We start from the raw sequence: 22,400 nt of genomic DNA, 5'->3' as shown, positions 1-22,400 counted from the left end.
TTTGTCACGTTTCATGTGTCAGATTAATCGTGACGAATGGGGCCATATGAACCCCCCTCCGACTGTATGAGTTCTGCGGATATTTGAATGAATATGCATATGGACCAATACAGAGCTCTAATATCAATATCATATCGGAAGTGAAAAAGTTGTATTAGGACACCACTACACAAAACACATGTTATATTTCTTGTAGAGAATAATTATATGCAGAAATCAAGCTCCTTTATTTCTTGACTATGCTGAGGCGGTAACTTTATTTCCAGTCTTGAAGGCTCATTCAAACAGAACCTTGTAAGAGACCATGTTGGCGTCAGAGTAGACATATAACATCTGGTCTGTGGGACCATAATTCAGGAAGTTGATATTCGGAGACATCTTGTTAATAAAAATGCCAAGGTTGAACTTCTCCACCCCTGTGACGGTGTCGAGTGAGTAGAAGATCTCCTCCATGCTCTTGTCGATATAACGCGTAGCATACAGGGTGCCGCAGGCCATGAAGGTGTTGGTCACTGCCTGCTTGAAGACCGAAGTGTGCCAAGTTTGTCCGAGCGTGGGCGGATCTCCTTCTTCCAACTTGGATAACACCAGGTTGCCAAAGCCCTGGACGGTGCTGTAGACCACCCAAACCCCCGACTCGTCTGTGGCCAGGTCTATGTCGGTGAATGGGTAGCATTCCTCCAAGTGGCAGTAGTTCCCCTTGGAGTTATGCCTGTGGGGGGAGGCGGGGTGTTTATCGTACACATATACGCTGAATTGTTTATTCAATAAGACATGGTGAAGTAGTGAACCTGGTGCCTTTGGGTAACTCCAGGGTGGAGACGGTTTTGGACGTGAGGTTGAAGCGACAAACATCCTCTTTGTTGTAACAATTGTAATACAAGGCCTTGCCATACAGAACAACGTTGGGTCCTTGGACTGTGTTGGTGGTTGGATTGGAAGCATGGATCTGGAAGTTCACTGGAACAAAACAGTAACATACTTTTACTTTCATTTAGTTTTCTTGCATATTTGATCGTATATTTACAAACCCCGTTTCCATATGAGTTGGGAAATTGTGTTAGATGTAAATATAAAAGGAATACAATGATTTGCGAATCATTTTCAACCCATATTCAGTTGAATATGCTACAAAGACAACATATTTGATGTTCATACTGATAAACATTTTTTTTTTTGCAAATAATCATTAACTTTGGAATTTGATGCCAGCAACACGTGACAAAGAAGTTGGGAAAGGTGGCAATAAATACTGATAAAGTTGAGGAATGCTCATCAAACACTTATTTGGAACATCCCACAGGTGAACAGGCAAATTGGGAACAGGTGGGTGCCATGATTGGGTATAAAAGTAGATTCCATGAAATGCTCAGTCATTCACAAACAAGGATGGGGTGAGGGTCACCACTTTGTCAACAAATGCGTGAGCAAATTGTTGAACAGTTTAAGAAAAACCTTTCTCAACCAGCTATTGCAAGGAATTTAGGGATTTCACCATCTACGGTCCGTAATATCATCAAAGGGTTCAGAGAATCTGGAGAAATCACTGCACGTAAGCAGCTAAGCCCGTGACCTTCGATCCCTCAGGCTGTACTGCATCAACAAGTGACATCAGTGTGTAAAGGATATCACCACTTGGGCTCAGGAACACTTCAGAAACCCACTGTCAGTAACTACAGTCGGTCGCTACATCTGTAAGTGCAAGTTAAAACTCTCCTATGCAAGGCGAAAACCGTTTATCAACAACACCCAGAAACGCCGTCGGCTTCGCTGGGCCTGAGCTCATCTAAGATGGACTGATACAAAGTGGAAAAGTGTTCTGGGGTCTGACGAGTCCACATTTCAAATTGTTTTTGGAAAATGTAGACATCGTGTCCTCTGGACCAAAGAGGAAAAGAACCATCCGGACTGTTATATGCGCAAAGTTGAAAAGCCAGCATCTGTGATGGTATGGGAGTGTATTAGTGCCCAAGACATGGGTAACTTACACATCTGTGAAGGCGCCCTTAATGCTGAAAGGTACATACAGGTTTTGGAGCAACATATGTTGCCATCCAAGCAACGTTACCATGGACGCCCCTGCTTATTTCAGCAAGACAATGCCAAGCCACGTGTTACATCAACGTGGCTTCATAGTAAAAGAGTGCGGGTACTAGACTGGCCTGCCTGTAGTCCAGACCTGTCCCCCATTGAAAATGTGTGGCGCATTATGAAGCCTAAAATACCACAACGGAGACCCCCGGACTGTTGAACAACTTAAGCTGTACATCAAGCAAGAATGGGAAAGAATTCCACCTGAGAAGCTTAAAAAATGTGTCTCCTCAGTTCCCAAACGATAACTGAGTGTTGTTAAAAGGAAAGGCCATGTAACACAGTGGTGAACATGCCCTTTCCCAACTACCTCGGCACGTGTTGCAGCCATGAAATTCTAAGTTAATTCCATCCATCCATCCATTTTCTACCGCTTATTCCCTTTGGGGTCGCGGGGGGCGCTGGAGCCTATCTCAGCTACAATCGGGCGGAAGGCGGGGTACACCCTGGACAAGTCGCCACCTCATCGCAGGGCCAACACAGATAGACAGACAACATTCACACTCACATTCACACACTAGGGCCAATTTAGTGTTGCCAATCAACTTATCCCCAGGTGCATGTCTTTGGAGGTGGGAGGAAGCCGGAGTACCCGGAGGGAACCCACGCAGTCACGGGGAGAACATGCAAACTCCACACAGAAAGATCCCGAGCCCGGGATTGAACCCAAGACTACTCAGGACCTTTGTATTGTGAGGCAGATGCACTAACCCCTCTGCCACCGTGCAAAGAAAAAGTTAAGTTTATGAGTTTGAACATCAAATATGTTGTCTTTGTAATGCATTCAATTGAATATGAGTTGAAAAGGATTCGCAAATCATTGTATTCCGTTTATATTTACATCTAACACAATCTCCCAACTCATATGGAAACAGGGTTTGTACATCATCCATAAAATACCACGGTGTCACCAACACTTTTCAGTTCCTCCAGAAATTTGCAATGTTGCCAAGTCAACCACACACTCATGGTCCTCCGATGCAGCTCAGACCTACTTCCTACTCCTGTCTACGACGCTACTCCCTTTTTTATGCTGCCCTTTTTTTTGCTGCAGCTGTTACATACACTGTAAGATTATACATGGTAATTGGGATTTGTTATATTTTGTGTTTATTATATAACAATATAATGTAAAAATATATTAGTAGCCTTCTCGGTAAGGTCTATTCAGGTGCACTGGAGAGGAGGCTACTCCGGATAGTCGAACCTCGATCCAGGAGGAACAGTGTGGTTTTCGTCCTGGTCGTGGAACTGTAGACCATCTCTATACTCTCGGCAGGGTCCTTGATGGTGCATGGGAGTTTGCCCAACCAGTCTACATGTGTTTTGTGGACTTGGAGAAGGCATTCGACCGTGTACCCCAGGAAGTCCTGTGGGGAGTGCTCAGAGAGTATGGGGTATCGGACTGTCAGATTGTGGCGGTCCGCTCCCTGTATGATCAGTGTCAGAGCTTGGTCCGCATTTCCGGCAGTAAGTCGGACTCGTTTCCAGTGAGGGTTGGACTCCGCCAAGGCTGCCCTATGTCACCGATTCTTCTTTTATGGACAGAATTTCTAGGCACAATCAGGGGTTGGCTGCAGTATTAGGTCTCTGCTTTTTGCAGATGTGGTCCTGATGGCTTCAACTGGCCAGGATCTTCAGCTCTCACTGGATCGGTTCACAACCGAGTGTGAAGCGACTGGGATGAGAATCAGCACCTCCAAGTCTGAGTCCATGGTTCTCGCCCAAGAAAGGGTGGAGTGCCATCTCCAAGTTGGGGAGGAGATCTTGCCCCACGTGGAGGAGTTCAAGTACCTCTGAGTTTTGTTCACGAGTGAGGGAAGAGTGGATAGTGAGATTGACAGGCGGATCGGTGCGGTGTCTTCAGTTATGCGGACACTTTATCGATCCGTTGTGGTGAAGAAGGAGCTGAGCCGGAAGGCAAAGCTCTCAATTTACCGGTCGATCTACGTTCCCATCCTTACCTATGGTCATGAGCTTTGGGTTATGACCGAAAGGAGAAGATCACGGGTACAAGCGGCCGAAATGAGTTCCCTCTGCCGGGTGGCGGGGCTCTCCCTTAGAGATAGGGTGAGAAGCTCTGTCATCCGGGAGGAACTCAGAGTTAAGCCGCTGCTCCTCCACATCGAGTGGCATCTGCTCTGGATGCCACCCAAACGCCTCCCGAGGGAGGTGTTTAGGGCATGTCCGACCGGCAGGAGGCCACGGGGAAAACCCAGGACAGTATGGGAAGACTATGTCTCTCGGCTGGCCTGGGAACGCCTCGGGATCCCCCGGGAGGAGCTGGACAAAGTGGCTGGGGAGAGGGAAGTCTGGGCTCCTCTGCTTAGGCTGCTGCCCCCGTGACCCGACCTTGGATAAGCGGAAGAAAATGGATGGATGGATGGATGGATTGCAGGTAGCAGTGTATTCATATTATATACAAATAGCCAGTGGTCTAATAACTGCCATTTTGTCACCATCTGGTGGCCAACGAAAGTTACTCAACCATTAATTATAATTGCAAGGCTGCACAGCACAGCATTGACTTATAGGACCCAATCTAAACAACCTTCCCTAGTCATGGTGCAGGGAAAAAAAATCAATTGTACAAAAATTCAACAAACACATAACACAACCTGCTCACTGAACTTATATATATATATATATATATATATATATATATATATATATATATATATATATATATATATATATATATATATATATATATATATATATATATATATATATATATAAAAACATCCATTCAACATAAAAAAAAAAAAAATGTAAATTACACCCTTTTAAATCCATTACAAAGGATGATGGGAAAAATGCAAAACACTCCACACTTATCCATGTTTGGCGCATTTTAACTGCTTGATATTTCTGATTGATTAAAAAACCTTAATGAGGTTGTCACGGACGTAAACAAGGTAGGAGTTGAACTTTCACATACTCTTTATACCCAATTATAATAATTATTAATAATATATTGTATATTATTATAATATGTACTTATATATATGTATAGGCTTTATATATAATATATATAAATACACACAAAGTACTCTGGAATGCCCCACAGGCAACCTTTGTAGAAGCATTTAAAGCTCACCTTAAAACTCATCTACATATCCTAGTTTTTAGACTCTGTTTTAGACCAGTTAATCTGCCGCTTCTCCCCCCCCCCCCTCTCCTGCATAAAGAGGTTACCAGATGGCCACGGATAATTCCTGTAGAGATACCAGTCTGGAGGAAGTGCAAGCTGTTCTAAGTCATGATCCTAAGTCTATGACCTGGATGGAGACCGCCTACAACCCTCTGCTTGCCCCCAATGGAATGGACTCTCACATGAATGATGTCATTGTGGTTTGTGCAGCCCTTCGAGGCACCTGTGATTAAGGGCTATATAAATAAACTTTCATTTATCATTTAATTTATCATTGATTTATGGATAGATGTTTCAGCTAGTTAAGCGACTGGCTTGCCTGCTCCTTCTTGCTTTTTTGTTCTGTGTGTGTAACATGTTCAACCTCATCCTTCAGTCCTCCAGTGATAATAATACTTGTAAAATATGTCGAAATCTGGACCACCAGAAATGGAAGATTATTGACTTAGGGGAGCGGCTCCACAGTGTATGGAGATACGGTTAACTGCTAGCTGACTCTGTGGCAATTAATTATACCAGTCTGCAGACTGAGCATCAAAAATATGAATTGATGTTTAAAAATTTGGACGATTCCGGGAGAATCAGAATGTAAGACCTGGTTCCTGTCGATGACCGATGCTTAACCCTAGACCAACTCACCAGATAAATAAATAGGTAAACTTAAAATGACAAGGAAGCCTTTTAGAGAGAAGGTGAAAGGTCTTCAAAAATAACAAGACGACTTCCGTTGCCTCGATTCAACCTTTGCAGAGAATATTGCACACGCTATTAAAGCGTTGTTCAATTGTCAATTGTAAAATGGCTTTAAAATTACATTTTAATGACCAAAAAATACGCTTTTGGAAATTAGCTACTTGTTCACCTGACAAACTGCCTCTATGGGTGGGGATTGCCATATTCTGGGATAGTCACATGACTACCACACTGTACGTCACAAGCTGTACAGGACACATTTAGGACATTGGTACAGTGCAAACAATCTCTCCAGTTCACTTGTCACATCACTTTTATTTGGTTGTTTTTACTGCAAATTCTCAGACGAGTGGAATATTTTCAGTCTTATGTCCAACAAGTCTGATTGAGGATGTGGCTGTGCAAGATTGCTGCAGTCTTTCAGTTGGGCGCAACACACTGCGCTTTAAGTGTTACAGCGATTGACCTACTGTGACTACACCGTGAATATTACTGTATTTTTCGGACTATAAGGTGCACTTAAAATCCTTTTATTTTATCAAAAATCGAAAGTGCGCCTTATAACCTGAGGCCTTAGTTCTGGTTGTCGAACCAATTTCATATGGAACATGGTGGTAAGGATGCGTGTGAGCAGTAGATGGCAGTCACACATAAGAGATACATGTTGACTGCAGGTTAACACCTGTTCAATAAGTGATGCAGGCAAGGACCTGAAAGCAAGCAAGCCTAAAACTTTGCGGTTTCATTGAGAATAGAAAACATTAGACACAGCGCTCAAAAATCTGTCAAAATGTTTTAGTATGACTTCGGTAAGCTACAAAGCCGCACGGTTTGATGGATTGTCGGCGCATTACGGCTACCGTAGTCAGATGTGCTATGCTTCAACATACAGGTATTATTATGGTGTGTGTATAGGAACCCACAATGGCACGTATAAGGAGCCATCATCTGGCGTTTTGTTTCCGACCTATTATGCCAAACCAGCTTTTCTTACCTTCTGGTACCCGCTGTTGTGTATTTGGGATCTGCATAAGTCCCAAAAATGTGCATGTGTTCACCTCATAGTCAATAAGCTCCTTCATTTTCTCTATGCTCTTGTTTTGGGGCATTTATCCTCCGCTGCTGCCATTTCTAATACAGAGTAGCGTATAGTTCGAACTTAATCTGTCAGTAGATTTGGTATGGAAGCGCTAAAAACTACAACAAAGATAACACGGAGAAGACATAGGCGAAGGTGAGCCATGTAAATAAGACTGTCCACAAAACGGTGCATCCTGAAGAGACGGTCAGAAAGCGGCTTGAAGATGATCTGTAAAACATAATCTATGCAACATTTTGACCAAATAATTACTATGTAGACCACAAGGAAGTGTTTTAAATGTAGAAAAAAATATTATAATATGATCCTTTTGATGCGCCTTATGATCCAGTGGGCCTTGAGTATGAAAATAGACCCGAATTAACCCGTTCATCGACGATGCGCCTTATAATCCGGTGCGCCCTATGGTCCAAAAAATACAGTATATAATGGTAATTTTGAGTCACTTTTTTGTTCGAGGCACATATAAGTTAGCTGAAAAATACTGGAACGTCCTTAAGAAAGATACGGTAGCTTCTCGGTTCAATGTGTCAATGGAAGAATACCTGGCATGCCCACTCCTACCACCAGAGTACTCAGGCTGGAGTAATAACGGACATAGTTGGCGTATCTGTTGCTGCTGGTCATCATCACCCGCCAGTACCAGCGCTCCTCACCCGCCTCTGGTTTTGGGTCACGGCCCCAGCCTCCATACTTATAGGACCCAGCAAACTCTCCTTGTGAGAACACTTCAGGCCCGGTGATGTTCACAAACTTGCCATGGGGACACATATCTATAGAAACAAAAACAAAGTTGACCTTTTTTCCCCAAATAATACAGGTGCTTTTCAATAAATGAAAATCAACAATCCAATTTATCTCCAAGCAGCCCTTAAACTTTGTTCCTTGTGCAGATGAAGCAGGAACAGAGAGTTATAACAATATGACCAAACGGCAGAGTTGTTGTCCCCCTGCACAGCTCAGACCTACTTATTGTTCCTGTCTTCAACGCTAAGCCTTCTGGGTCAAGTAGTTTATAAAAATTTACTTTCTAGTTTACATGTATTTATACATTTATTTAACCTTTATTTATCCAGGGTAAGACAATTAAGAACACATTTTCATTTGCAATGCTGACCTAGCAACGAGGCAGAATACATGCATGTTAGAGATGTTGAAGTGTGATAATAATCTCTCATCGTCTCTCATTTACCAACAGAAATTAGCGCTATACATCACTCTCAACAGTTCACTAATGCTCTTAACGTGCAGGAGTAAATGTGTTGGAACATAAATTAATGTTTAAGATGGACCCAACACTTTAAGCAACACTTTAAGCGTGAAACATACACAGAGAATTTCAAAAACTCACCTCAGGCAATAAATTATTGAACACAATAATGTTTCGATTTGTTATTTTGCACTTTTGATTTTATTGTGTTCAATTGTGTATGTAAAATTAGGTAATAAATCATTATTATTTTGTTGGTAGTGTTACATTGTCTTACAAAAGTGAAGTTGGCACGTTGTGTAATTCGTAAATAAAAACAGAATACAATGATTTGCAAATCCTTTTCAACTTATATTCAATTGAATAGACTGCAAAGACATTACATTTAATGTTCGAACTGAGAAAAAAATGTTTTGTTTTGCAAATAATCATTAACTTAGAATTAAATGGCAGCAACACATTGCAAAAAAGTTGGCACAGGGGCATTTTTACCACTGTGTTACATGGCCTTTCCTTTTAACAACACTCAGTAAACGTTTGGGAACTGAGGAAACCAATTTTTGAAGCTTTTCAGATGGAATTCTTTCCCATTCTTGCTTGATGTACAGCTTAAGTTGTTCAACAGTCCGGGGTCTCTGTTGTTGTATTTCAGGCTTCATATTGCGTGACACATTTTCAATGGGAGACAGGTCTGGACTACAGGCAGGCCAGCCGAGTACCTGCACTCTTTTACTATGAAGCCCCGTTGTTGTAAAACAAGGCTTGGCATTGTCTTGCTGAAATAAGCAGGGGCGTCCATGATAACGTTGCTTGGATAGCAACATATGTTGCTCCAAAACCTGTATGTACCTTTCGGCATTAATGGTGTCTTCACAGATGTGTAAGTTACCCATGCCTTGGGCACTAATACACCCCCATACCATCACAGATGGAGCTTCTCACCCTATCTCTAACTTTGCGCCTATAACAATCCGGATGGTTCTTTTCCTCTTTGGTCCGGAGGACACGACGTCTACAGTTTCCAAAAACAATTTGAAATGTGGACTCGTCAGACCACAGAACGCTTTTCCACTTTGCATCAGTCCATCTTAGATGAACTCGGGCCCAACTAAGACAAATGCATTTCTGGGAGTTGTTGAAAAACGGTTTTCGCTTTGCATAGTAGAGTTTTAACTTGCACTTACAGATGTAGCGACAAACTGTAGTTACTGACAGTGGTTTTCTGAAGTGTTCCTGAACCCATGTGGTGATATCCTTTACACACCGATATCGTTTTTTTGTTGCAGTACCACCTGAGGGATCGAAGGTCCGTAATATCATCGCTTACATGCAGTGATTTCTCCAGATTCTCTGAAACTTTTGATGATATTACAGACCGTAGATGGTGAAATCCCTAAATTCCTTGCAATAGCTCGTTGAGAAATGTTGTTCTTAAACTGTTCGACAATTTGCTCACACATTTGTTCACAAAGTGGTGACCCTCGCCCCATCCTTGTTTGTGAATGACTGAGCCTTTCATGGAAGCTGCTTTTATACCCAATCATGGCACCCACCTGTTCCCAATTAGCCTGTTTACCTGTGGGATGTTCCAAATAAGTGTTTGATGAGCATTCCTCAACTTTCTCAGTCTTTTTTGCCACTTGTGACAGCTTTTTTGAAACATGTTGCAGGCATCAAGTTCCAAATGAGCTAATATTTGCAAAAAATAACAACATTTTCCAGTTCGAACGTTAAGTATCTTGTCTTTGCAGTCCATTCAATTGAATATAAGTTGAAAAGGATTTGCAAATTATTGTATTCTGTTTTTATTTATCATTTACACAAAGTGCCAACTTCACTGGTTTTGGGTTTTGTAGGTTTTATTCTGATTATAGCCATGATCAACAAATTAAAGGCAACACCTAAACTATAAAAGTAAAAGGCAACAGTATTACTATCTGTATCTGCAACATTACATCATACAAGGCATCAACTCAATACCAATATTTGCAGTATCGTAGTTTTACTGGTGTGTGTGTTTTAAGAGACACAAGAAACATTGTGTAAGTTGTGTGTGTTTGTACCGTGTGGAGGCTGTGTGGGCGGCGTGTTGACTTCATGTTTAGCCTCACACTCGTGCAAAGCTCTTTTCAGCCGCTGGTTATCTTGTCGTTTCTTCTCCACCTGTAAGGTGTCATAGAGCTCCAACTCCTGCAGCTCCACTCTTAGGTTCGCTGCCTGAAATAGCAGAGCAACAAACACAAATGGTGACACTGGAGCTGACAGTATTTGGTGCCTGAGACATTAGAACTCCTTCGAGGTTGATTTTGGTTGCCAATTCTTAATATCACCGCAGTCTATGTCAGCAACATGCTATTAGCATACACACCATGTGGTCATATTTCATACACTGAACAAAAATATAAACACAACACTTTTTTTTGCTCCCATTTTTCATCAGTGAACTCAAAGATCCAAAACGTTTACCATAGACACTGAAGACCTGTTCCTTTCAAATATTGTTCACAAATCTGTCTAAAGCTGTGTTAGTGAGCATGTTTTCTTTGCCAAGATAGTCCATACCACCTCACAGGTGTGGCATATCAAGATGCTGATTGAACAGCATGATTATTGCACAGGTGTGCCTTAGGCTGCCCACAATAAAAGGCCACTCTATAATGTGCAGTTTTATCACAAAGCCACAGATGTCGCAAGTTTTGAGGGAGCGTGCAGCTGTCATGCTGACTGCAGGAATGTCCACCAGAGCTGTTGCCCATGAATTGAATGTTAATTTCTCTACCATAATAGAATTAGGCAGTACATCCAACCGGCCTCACAACTGCAGACCACGTGTAATCACACCAGCCCCGGACCTCCACATCCAGCAGGTGCACCTCCATGATCGTCAGAGACCAGTCACCCGGACAGCTGCTGCAACGATTGGTTTGCATAACCACAACATTTCTGCACAAAGTGTGAGAAATCGTCTCAGGGAAGCTCATCTGCATGCTCGTCATCCTCATCGGGTCTCGACCTGACTGCAGTTTGTCGTCGTAACCGACTTGAGTGGGCTAATTCTCACATTGGATGGGGGCTGGCACAGGTTCACTGTTCAGGGCAGATAGCGAGAACGGTCTGCTGATGTCAACAATGTGAATGGAGTGGCCCATGGTGGGGGTGGGGTTATGGTATGGGCAAGCGTATGTTATGAACACCGAACACAAGTGCATTTTATTGATGGCATTTTGAATGCACAAAGATACTGTGACGAGATCCTGAGGCCCATTGTTGTGCCATTCACCCGAGACCATCACCTCATATTCAGGCATGTGATTTGACCACAATGAAAAAGACTGAAAACATTTCCGGGGGTCTGGGGGACAAAGGCCCCCAGCCAGGTCCAGAAGCTCCTAGTTTTTCACCAATTTAACATGCTAAAATTAACAAAGACAGCACCATTTGAAGAAAATATTTTAGTGTTTAAAGACATGAAAACATCATTAATAGAACATACATAACCCAATTATCCTAATGAATCACTGTATATGGTTCAGTCCCAACAGTATTTAGTCACTAATATTTACATCTTGTGTTCATTTCACATCCACAGGTGTCACATTGATCAGTGTTATTATCACTAATAACAATTCACAGGTGTAATGTATATGCCTAATTGCCTACAAGTTTAGTTATAAATATAACAAAATACCAAATGTAAACATTTCATTCTTTTCACCAAACTAGGATATAAATTTATGAAAATAATTAAACATGTTTAGTATTGTTTACTCATATTTGAAAATAGGAAATAATAATAATGTGAGGACACTGACATATTGCATGAAACAAGTGTGAAAATATTTACCTTCAAGATTGTTACACCACTGACAATATTGTTTCAAGAGACTACATAAGAACTTAATATTACAAAATAGTATTATATGCAAATGTATTTCAAATAAATTGTTAACTGAAATCAATAATGCGACTCTTTGAATTTCTGTAATTTCATAATATATTTTCACGTGGCTTTTTATTTTTAGAAAAACCCATTTATATTTCGCAAAGCAATAATTGGTTAATATTTTAAACAAACATGTGTATTTCGCAAGCAAATATTTTTTAGCTTACCTCATTATTCACAACCCTGTCTGCAATTGAAGTGGGTTGTTTGGGTGGATCTTTCCTCTCGATGTCTACGGCAGTTGTCGATGTAAACAAAGGATGAAGTCCGTAAGGTTTGCTCACTTTCGGTTGACATCCAAAAGTACCAGCTAGTGAAAAGTTCGTTTTCCTTGCTTCAAGTTGTTTCATATGTTTTTGGCGTTTCGCATGTACTTCCAAAGCCTTGAAACCTCGTGATCCATAGTCAATATTATCATGACACCACGTGCACAAAACCTTTCCGGGACGATCGATTTTCCGAATAAAATCACCGAACAAAGTCGTAACTTCCTTCTTCCCAACAGTATCAGTGATTTCCCTTTCCATCCAGTCCCATCGAAACTTATTTTTGACATGTTTAGCAATTTCTTTTACTCGTAAAGCGTCCTTTCTCTCGAGAACCGACATCGTTTACATATGGAAAATGGCGGTAATAACCATTATGAATGATGACGTTATTAACGTCATCATTCATAACAGATGTCCTGATTGGTCACAAGGAACATATCGACCAATCAACTACGGCGTAATATAAACTACGTCTCGAATCTTGATTTAGGGTCGGAAAAAAAACGGAAAAACGTGAGATACCGGTAATTTTTTTTTCCCCCTAGATTAAAAAAGACGGAATTCCGACTTTAGACGGAAAAATCACATGCCTGCATATTGCAGCATGACAATGCACAGCCCCATGTTGCAAGGATCTGTACACAATTCCTGGAAGCTGAAAACATCCAAGTTCTTGTATGGCCAGCATACTCACCAGACATGTCACCCATTGAGCATGTTTGGGATGCTGTGGATCGGCGTATACGATACCCACCGCCCGCCAATAAAGCAAAACCGCACATTTCAGAGTGACCTTTTATTGTGAGCAGCCTAAGGCTGACTTGTGCAATAATCATGATGTTTAATCAGCATCTTGATATGCCACACCTGTGAGGCGAGATGGATTATCTAGGCAATGAAGAAATGCTCACTAACAAAGATTTAGACAGATTTGTGAACAATATTTGAGAGGAATAGGTCTTTTGTGTATATAGTGAAAGTTTTACATTATTGAGTTCAACTCATGAAATATGGAAGCAAAAATTAAAGTGTCACTATATATTTGCTAATGAAAAAAACTACTGTAACTTTCCGTCGTTTTAGTCAAATGATAATCTTCCCCATATAAATCATGTACAAAATTAAAGTCTATTTTGCAAATGACACAGGTCTTGAAGGATACACTAATTACCACACTACACTAATTATTCATAATAGGGTTGTCCCGAGTCGCTATTGAGATCAGAAATTGGTCCGATATCAGACGATACCGGTCTGCATCTAAACTGTCAATCAAACTTGATTTATTTAGCACTTTCGCATGAACAGGCAAGTTGCAACACAAAGTGCTTCACACCGGATTAAAGAAAAGAAAGAAAACGCACACCATTGACAACAACAAAACATGACATGACATTGAGGAATAACTACAAATTTATGTAATCTAAAAAATTATATTAAATATTTGTAAAAAATTAAATATCAACAACGAACTAATAAATAAGTAATACAAAAACATTGTGAGAATAATAGTCGTGATTATTTTATTAAATAACTATTTTTATATTTTGCTGATGTGAAAATTGGGACATTTTGGGGGAGGTCCCTTTAATAAGGTTGTCAAAAATGTTCGAATTAGTCGCGATTCTAATTTGTGATGATTCTTAATCGATTCAAAAAAATCAAAAATGTCATGCAAATTGTATTGTTGATGTAGATGATCATATCTGCTGTATAGATTTACTTTACAAAAGAGAAGTGTGGGATACTTCTCTTGTTGCCGTATTTGTATTTGACTTTATGAAATGTTTGAGTAGAATGTTATGAAACAAAATCAGTTTTCTTTAAAGTAATATAGAAATTCATCAGAGCTGTTTATTTTATGGAGGACTGTAGTTAATCATAGGACTGGCACCCAATGTTATTAAAAATTATTGATTTTGAATCGAGAACTGTTTTTTATTAATTTTTATTTTTTTGTCATAAAAAAATACAATCATGTGTGCTTACGGTCTGTATCCCTGCAGACTGTATTGATCTATATTGATATATAATGTAGAAACCAGAATATTAATAACAGAAAGAAACAACGCTTTTGTGCGAATGAGCATGAATGAGTGTAAATGGGGGAGGGAGATTTTTTTGGGTTGATGCACTAATTGTAAGTGTATCTTGTGTTTTTTATGTTGATTTAATAAAAAATTAAAAAAATTAAAATGTATGTATTTTTTAAATTTTTTGTGCGGACCGGTACCGGGCTGCGGCCCGGTGTTTGGGGACCACTGCTTTAACCTGTGCCACACTCTCACTCTGTGTGTGTGTGTGTGTGTGTGTGTGTGTGTGTGTGTGTGTGTGTGTGTGTGTGTGTGTGTGTGTGTGTGTGTGTGTGAAAGTAAAAATAAAAGAATAAAAAATAAATAAAATAGAATAGATAGATAGCCAAATTTTATAAAGACAACCTGAGACGATACATAGACACAAGCAGTCCTGCAGTGTGTTTTTGTTTGTTGCGTTGGTAAAACTGTCCTGCTTTTATTTTGAAATGGAACCCAGCATTGTTGGGCACAAGACATTAAAACAACATTGAGAACATGTTGAATTAGGTCCTGACGTTGACCAACTCAATCATAACTTTGAAACAACATGCTTTTTGACGACGTTTAATCAACGTTGGGTACGGACATTGCTTTGACCACTGAATTTTTGGTAATTTCCCAACCGATATTCTACAACACAAATACGACGTTGAAACATGTTTTTTGACAATGTTTATTCAATGTCAGGTCATGACATTGATTTGACCTTTGAAATGTGATCAATTACCACCCAACAACGTGGATCTACCGTTGGACATCAACGTCTCAATTTACAAACTATTTTGCAACATTGTTTCAAAGTCAGTTTTAAAGGACAAGTACATATAATCAACGTTGTATCAATGTCTTGTGCCATCTGGAAAGTCAATGTGTGCACATTTATTGCTATACAATAGGACAGTGCCTCGGTTTTCATTACTAACACGTCTCTAAAGGTCAGATTAAAATCCAATTGTACAAAAACTGAAGCAATTTTTCAAATAAAAACATCCATCCATCCATCCATTTTCTACCGCGTATTCCCTTCGGGGTCACGGGGGGTGCTGGAGCCTATCTCAGCTACAATCGGGCGGAAGGCGGAGTACACCCTGGACAAGTCGCCACCTCATCGCAGGGCCAACACAGATAGACAGACAACATTCACACTCACATTCACACACTAGGGCCAATTTAGTGTTGCCAATCAACCTATCCCCAGGTGCATGTCTTTGGAGGTGGGAGGAAGCCGGAGTACCCGGAGGGAACCCACGCAGTCACGGGGAGAACATGCAAACTCCACACAGAAAGATCCCGAGCGCAGGATCGAACCCAGGACCTTCGTATTGTGAGGCAGACGCACTAACCCCTCGAAACATAATACATCCAATTAATTCATCCCAGATCTGATCCAATCAGATATTAATATCAGATATTGGCCCAATAGCAGTAAACAAAACAAGTATCTAAAACGAAAGGTTTGCAAAGTATCGTTTAAATTGTGTACCATTTTATATTTTGCACTGAAAACAAGTAATTTCCCATGATTTGTTTAGTACAAAACATGTATGAAATTAAAATAATTTCATTTAAAAAAAAAACAACATTTTGTCATGGCCGTAAAAAAAATTCTGCTTACCGCCCCACTTTAGCCAGTGGCTGGTGTAGGCCATTACTGAAGGCTCTAATATCGGTATTGGAAGAGAAAAAACTGTATCAGGACACCCCTAGTTTATTGTAATAAATGATGGACATGACTTCACTGTTAAATGGAGTCTTTGTTTTCTCAAAGAGCCTTCTAAAGTCCATATAATCATCCGTAGGTGGTAGTGGTGTCCCAATATAACTTTTTCACTTCGATGCGATATTGTAGCTTTGAGTATTGTCCGATACAGATAATAATCTAATACGGTATCAGCAGGAATCCTAGTACATCATTTTATTATTTTGTGATTGTTAGAAAAGGCTTTATCTAGTGAAATTACTCAGAGAACAATGGTCGGTATGAAAAACACTCCTAATGACTGACTTATGATGTCTTTTAGTTCAACCCGTGGTCACAATTGGCCAATACGAATATTATTCGATTCGATATCCGCACAAGTCATACTTACTTTCATTATTTCGTTGTGTGGAATGTTAGAAAAAGTTTTGATCAAGTGAAATTAGTCAAACATGGAAAAATGGTAGGTGTGAAAAACACTAACCTATTTCTTATTGAATGGACTTATGCCATACTTGCCAACCCACCCGGATTTTCCGGGAGACTCCCGAAATTCAGCGCCTCTCCCGAAAACCTCCCGGGACAAATTTTCTCCCGAAAATCTCCCGAAATTCAGGCGGAGCTGGAAGCCACGCCCCCTCCAGCTCCATGCGGACCTGAGTGACGTCAGGTGCGCAACACCACGTAAATCGTTGGCCAACCAAAAAGTAACCCCAGTACGCTATAGCCAACATTCACCAGGAGATGGCAACAGACAAACATAGATCCCTACCTCCCCTTTTAGAAATGTATAGAAGTTACTCAATATAAATAAACAACCCAACCAAAAAATGCAGCAGCTCATTTAAAAAACTGTACTTAAGCCACATTCTTTTCTTTTTTTTTTAGTACTGAACTCTTAACCCTCATTTGTAAAAAAAAAAATAACATGCTTATTATACAAACAGTATTTGTACACCTTTAACACAGATTTTTATAATGTCTTCAGAGATTCAGTTTTTTTGGTGGTACTCGAAACCTTTCTGGGTACCTGCGAAAGGGTGTTCAGCATGGTTAGAAAAATAGTGACAGAGAATAGAACAAGGATGGACAATTCAACCCTTAACTCAACAATGAGTAGATGAGTGTTATGTGTGTGTGTATATGTGTAAATAAATGAACACTGAAATTCAAGTATTTATTTTATTTATATATATATATATATATATATATATATATATATATATATATATATATATATATATATATATATATATATATATATAATAAAATAAATATATATATAGCTAAAATTCACTGAAAGTCAAGTATATGAAATACTTGACTTGGTGAATTCTAGCTGTAGATATACTCCTCCCCTCTTAGCCCTGCCCCCAACCACGCCCCCGTCCCACCGTGACCACGCCCCCGCCCCGCCCCGACCACGCCACCCCCCACCCCCCACCTCCCGAAATCGGAGGTCTCAAGGTTGGCAAGTATGACTTATGCTGTCTTTAAATTGAAGTGGAGTGGTCTTTTTTGGCAACACTAAATTGGCCCTAGTGTGTGGATGTGAGTGTGAATGTTGTCTGTCTATCTGTGTTGGCCCTGCGATGAGGTAGCGACTTGTCCAGGGTGTACCCCGCCTTCCGCCCGATTGTAGCTGAGATAGGCTCCAGCGCCCCCCGCGACCCCAAAGGGAATAAGCGGTAGAAAATGGATGGATGGATGGTCTTTTTTTGGGGGGGTGACACCTAGTGGCCAGAATAATTCATGAAGTTAAGCTCATGATGCAGTAAATTGACGTTTGTTATTGGATACTTTCCAATATGTTTCTATCTTGGTGACTTTGTATATGTAAGTAATATGCAACTATAATCATTTGATACTTGTTTATTTTGACAAATGTGCTGTTTTACACTTCAATATTGTTTAATGAAGGACACTTATTACATATGTCCAGCTTTTGCGCTATTGCGTGCTTAGCTGTTGTGTAGCTGCTCGCTCCTATAGCCTCCTGTAGCCTACCATGATTCCTTTTTGTAAATGACTTGACTAAAAGTACAAGAAAATACTGTCGACATCGGCTAATATCGGATTGGGACACCCCGAATAGGGATTTTGACGCACTAGTTTTTGACTTGGGTCTGTTAGCTAATGTAAAGTGTGTTATGTAGTTCATGTTATATAATCTGATACAGTAGGTGGTCATGGTTGCACTGCGCCATGAAACCAAAGAAGAAGAAGAAGAACCAACCTGTTTGGCAGAGTCGGTGTAAAGGTGTTGGTGTCCTTTGGTGGTTGTGTTAAGCTTGTCAACACGCTCCTTGATCTCCTTCAGCTCGTTTTGGATCACCTGCAGACTGATGACCCCGTAGAGACCGCCATCGTCCTCCTTCTCAAGAACAGACACGTCTTCGAGCAGTTGAGGCAAACGGTGCTCCAAACCCAGCAGCATAGTCTCAAGCTCTAAGGCCTGCAGAAACCAAAACCATGTCAGGTTGGAACCTGTTTATGTCCACATCATAGCACAATCAAAACACATTAAAGGCCTACTGAAACCCACTACTACCGACCACGCAGTCTGATAGTTTATATATCAATGATGAAATCTTAACATTGCAACACATGCCAATACTTATAAAGTGCAATTTTAAATTTCCTGCGAAACTTCCGGTTGAAAACGTCTAGGTATGATGACGTATACGCGTGACGTCGATGGTTGGAATGGAAGTATTGGGACGCCATTGTATCCAATACAAAAAGCTCAGTTTTCATCGCAAAATTCCACAGTATTCTGGACATCTGTGTTGGTGAATCTTTTGCAATTTGTTCAATGAACAATGGAGACAGCAAAGAAGAAAGCTGTAGATGCGATCGGTGTATTAGCGTCCGGCTACAGCAACACAACCAGGAGGACTTTGACTTGGATAGCAGACGCTATCCGACGCTAGCCGCCGACCGCATCGATGATCGGGTGAAGTCCTTCGTTGATCGCTGGAACGCAGGTGAGCTTCGGTGTTGATGAGCAGATGAGGGTTGGCGTAGGTGGAGAGCTAATGTTTTTATCATAGCTCTGTCGAGGTCCGTAGCTAAGTTAGATTCAATGGCGTCGTTAGCAACAGCATTGTTAAGCTTCGCCAGGCTGGAAAGCATTAACCGTGTAGTTACAGGTCCGTGGTTTAATAGTATTGTTGATTTTCTGTCCATCCTTCCAGTCAGGGGTTTATCTATTTTGTTTCTATCTGCAGTTAAGCACGATGCTATCACGTTAGCTCCGTAGCTAAAGTGCTTCACCGATGTATTGTCGTGGAGATAAAAGTCACTGTGAATGTCCATTTCGCGTTCTCGACTCTCATTTTCAAGAGGATATAGTTTCCGAGGTGGTTCAAAATACAAATCCGTGATCCACAATAGAAAAAAGAGAGAGTGTGGAATCCAATGAGCCCTTGTACCTAAGTTACGGTCAGAGCGAAAAAAGATGCGTCCTGCACTGCACTCTAATACTTCACTCTCACGTTTCTCATCCACGAATCTTTCATCCTGGCTCAAATTAATGGGGTAATCGTCGCTTTCTCGGTCCCAATCGCTCTCGCTGCTGGTGTAAACAATGGGGAAATGTGAGGAGACTTTCAACTTGTGACGTCACGCTACTTCCGGTACAGGCAAGGCTTTTTTTTATCAGCGACCAAAAGTTGCGAACTTTATCATCGTTGTTCTATACTAAATCCTTTCAGCAAAAATATGGCAATATCGCGAAATGATGACACATAGAATGGATCTGCTATCCCCGCTTAAATAAAAAAAAATTCATTTCAGTAGGCCTTTAAATGTGACTTTAGCCAGAGACATACATTTTTGTAGGCAGATTGCTCACATTGTTTTCTTGATGAACGTAGCGTGTGCATGTTCCACTGTAATCATACTTGCCAACCCTCCCGGATTTTCCGGGAGACTCCCGAAATTCAGCGCCTCTCCCGAAAACCTCCCGGGACAAATTTTCTCCCGAAATTCAGGCGGAGCTGGAGGCCACGCCCCCTCCAGCTCCATGCGGACCTGAGTGACGTGTTGACAGCCTGTTCACACGTCCGCTTTCCCACAATATAAACAGCTAATGATCGAGGGCGAGTTTTTGGTTTCTTATGTGGGTTTATTGTTAGGCAGTTTCATTAACGTCCTCCCAGCGCGGTAACAACACACAACAACAGCAGTCAAGTTTTCGTCTACCGTAAAGCAGTTCGTCTGCCGTAAACAGCAATGTTGTGACACTTTTAAATAGGACAATACTGCCATCTACTGTACATGCATATGTGACCCACCCATAATGTGTCACATTTTTGTGTTGATTTATTTATTTTATTTTGTGGTTTGAATTAGTTTTTGGAGCTGTCATTACACATTTATCAGTATTCACATTGGTCAGTAGGGGGCAGTAGGGCGTTTCTTCCCAATTGAATGCTATCACCTGCAGACCGGAAGTGTCTTATCATTCTGATGAGCGCGACCAGTCTGTGAACAATTGAAACGTTCTGTGTGCTTTTTCCTCCTGGATAACAGGTTAGTTTTGGTGGATCAACTCAGTGAATAATATCCATGTGATCTTTATAAGTTTAAGTACACATTCTGATGGTGGAGCCTAACTCTAAAGTGTTTGTGAGTTGTAGTTTGTATTTGTGAATGAATCCAGTGCACAGCTGCAGTAATCAATACAAAAAGGCGACGTGAGTGCGCAATGTTTATATAGGAACTTCTGATCCTAATTCAGACTCCCAAATTAGAGCTCCCGTTGTCTTATTGATTTTAAAATGTATATTTGTATAATGTGTGTGTTTTGAAATAGTGACAGAGAATAGAACAAGGATGGACAATTCAACCCTTAACTCAACAATGAGTAGATGAGTGTTATGTGTGTGTATATGTGTAAATAAATGAACACTGAAATTCAAGTATTTATTTTATATATATATATATATATATGTAATAAAATATATATATATATATATATAGCTAGAATTCACTGAAAGTCAAGTATTTCTTATATATATATATATATATATATATATATATCTTAACCACGCCCCCAACCACGGTCCCCGCCCCACCCCCGACCACGCCCCCCACCTCCCGAAATCGGAGGTCTCAAGGTTGGCAAGTATGACTGTAATATTTTATAGCAATGTGCAAGGCAGAGATATGTAGCAAACAACTCACCTTCTGCTGGGTGACAGTGTTCGTGCATTTGGACGCTTTGTCGTTCACCGAGTTGAGGCTCTCAAGTGGGAAGGCCTTCTCTTTGCTAGTCAGAGTGCAGGCACAGTCATCTTGTGGACTCTGCTGACAAAACATGCGTACAAGTCCGATAAAACATAATACGCCAGTTTGTAACAGCACAAAGTATGATGCATAATAATACTTAATAATACCTTTGACACCGTGACAGAATTTCGAAAATGGTCCTATTATTTAAGTTGTTATTGTAACCAAACCTTTTCCCTAAATATATAATATATAAAAACATTTGTTTCTTTAATAGTTTTTGAGCATTTTTTGTGTTTTGTTTATTTTTTATAATAATGCCAAAGCAGCATAGCAGTTTTGCATGTGCTTAATTGCTGTAGAGATATCAAACTTTTTTTTTTTTTTTACCTTTAATATAAACTTTGGACATTATCTGAAACACATTATTATTGAACATATTAAATGCGTATATATTGAACACAAAATGTAGCTTACACCACCAAGTGTGAATGTGGAGTGAATGAATGACGGGTTTTCACTTCTCTGCGAGCGCTTTGAGTATCTATTTGGTAGAAAAGCGTTATAATAATCAAATTCATTATTATTATTATTATTATATTGGATTGAACGGACTTGTAGTTGTCAGTGTAGTCTTTTTGCCTATTCTTCTTACCTAATTATTCATAGTAAATACAATTCTTTACACAACTTGTAAAAGATTATTACAATATTTCTTAATATCTAAATATAAACATACATTTTGTTGGTTGTGCCTTCTATGCACACACTCCCATAAATCTAAATCTACACCTGGTCACCAAGAGTAATAGTAAAACCTTGTTTATTGTTATTAATTGGTTTCAAAGCCGGGCCGTGGTAAATTAATTTCCGTGAAGTAAGAATTATTAATTATAAATTGAATATTTACATAGCTAGAATATAAAAAAAAG

The 22,400-nt window shown here is 40.3% G+C and overlaps 1 protein-coding gene across 2 annotated transcripts in view; it reads right to left on the bottom strand.

Moving 5' to 3' along the window:
* Positions 1–203: 203 nt before the first annotated feature.
* Positions 204–22,400, bottom strand: part of LOC133609795 (olfactomedin-4-like) — a 30,296-nt gene continuing 8,099 nt past the window's right edge. Inside the window, exons 3-8 of one of the 2 annotated variants that reach the window (XM_061965752.2) lie at positions 21,424–21,546; positions 18,470–18,688; positions 10,311–10,464; positions 7,583–7,810; positions 792–960; positions 204–712 (exon numbers count right to left, since the gene is read on the bottom strand). In XM_061965752.2, the coding sequence (XP_061821736.1) occupies positions 277–712; positions 792–960; positions 7,583–7,810; positions 10,311–10,464; positions 18,470–18,688; positions 21,424–21,546 (1,329 nt within the window). In that variant the 3' untranslated portion in view covers positions 204–276. The remainder of the gene's footprint in view (positions 713–791; positions 961–7,582; positions 7,811–10,310; positions 10,465–18,469; positions 18,689–21,423; positions 21,547–22,400) is intronic. The other variant, XM_061965751.2, reaches the window with a different exon arrangement.

This window comes from Nerophis lumbriciformis, linkage group LG07, assembly GCF_033978685.3.
Source record: "Nerophis lumbriciformis linkage group LG07, RoL_Nlum_v2.1, whole genome shotgun sequence".
Lineage (NCBI taxonomy): Eukaryota > Metazoa > Chordata > Actinopteri > Syngnathiformes > Syngnathidae > Nerophis > Nerophis lumbriciformis.
The sequence above is the reverse complement of the archived record's forward strand: the minus strand, read 5'-3'. Positions and strand labels throughout refer to the sequence as shown.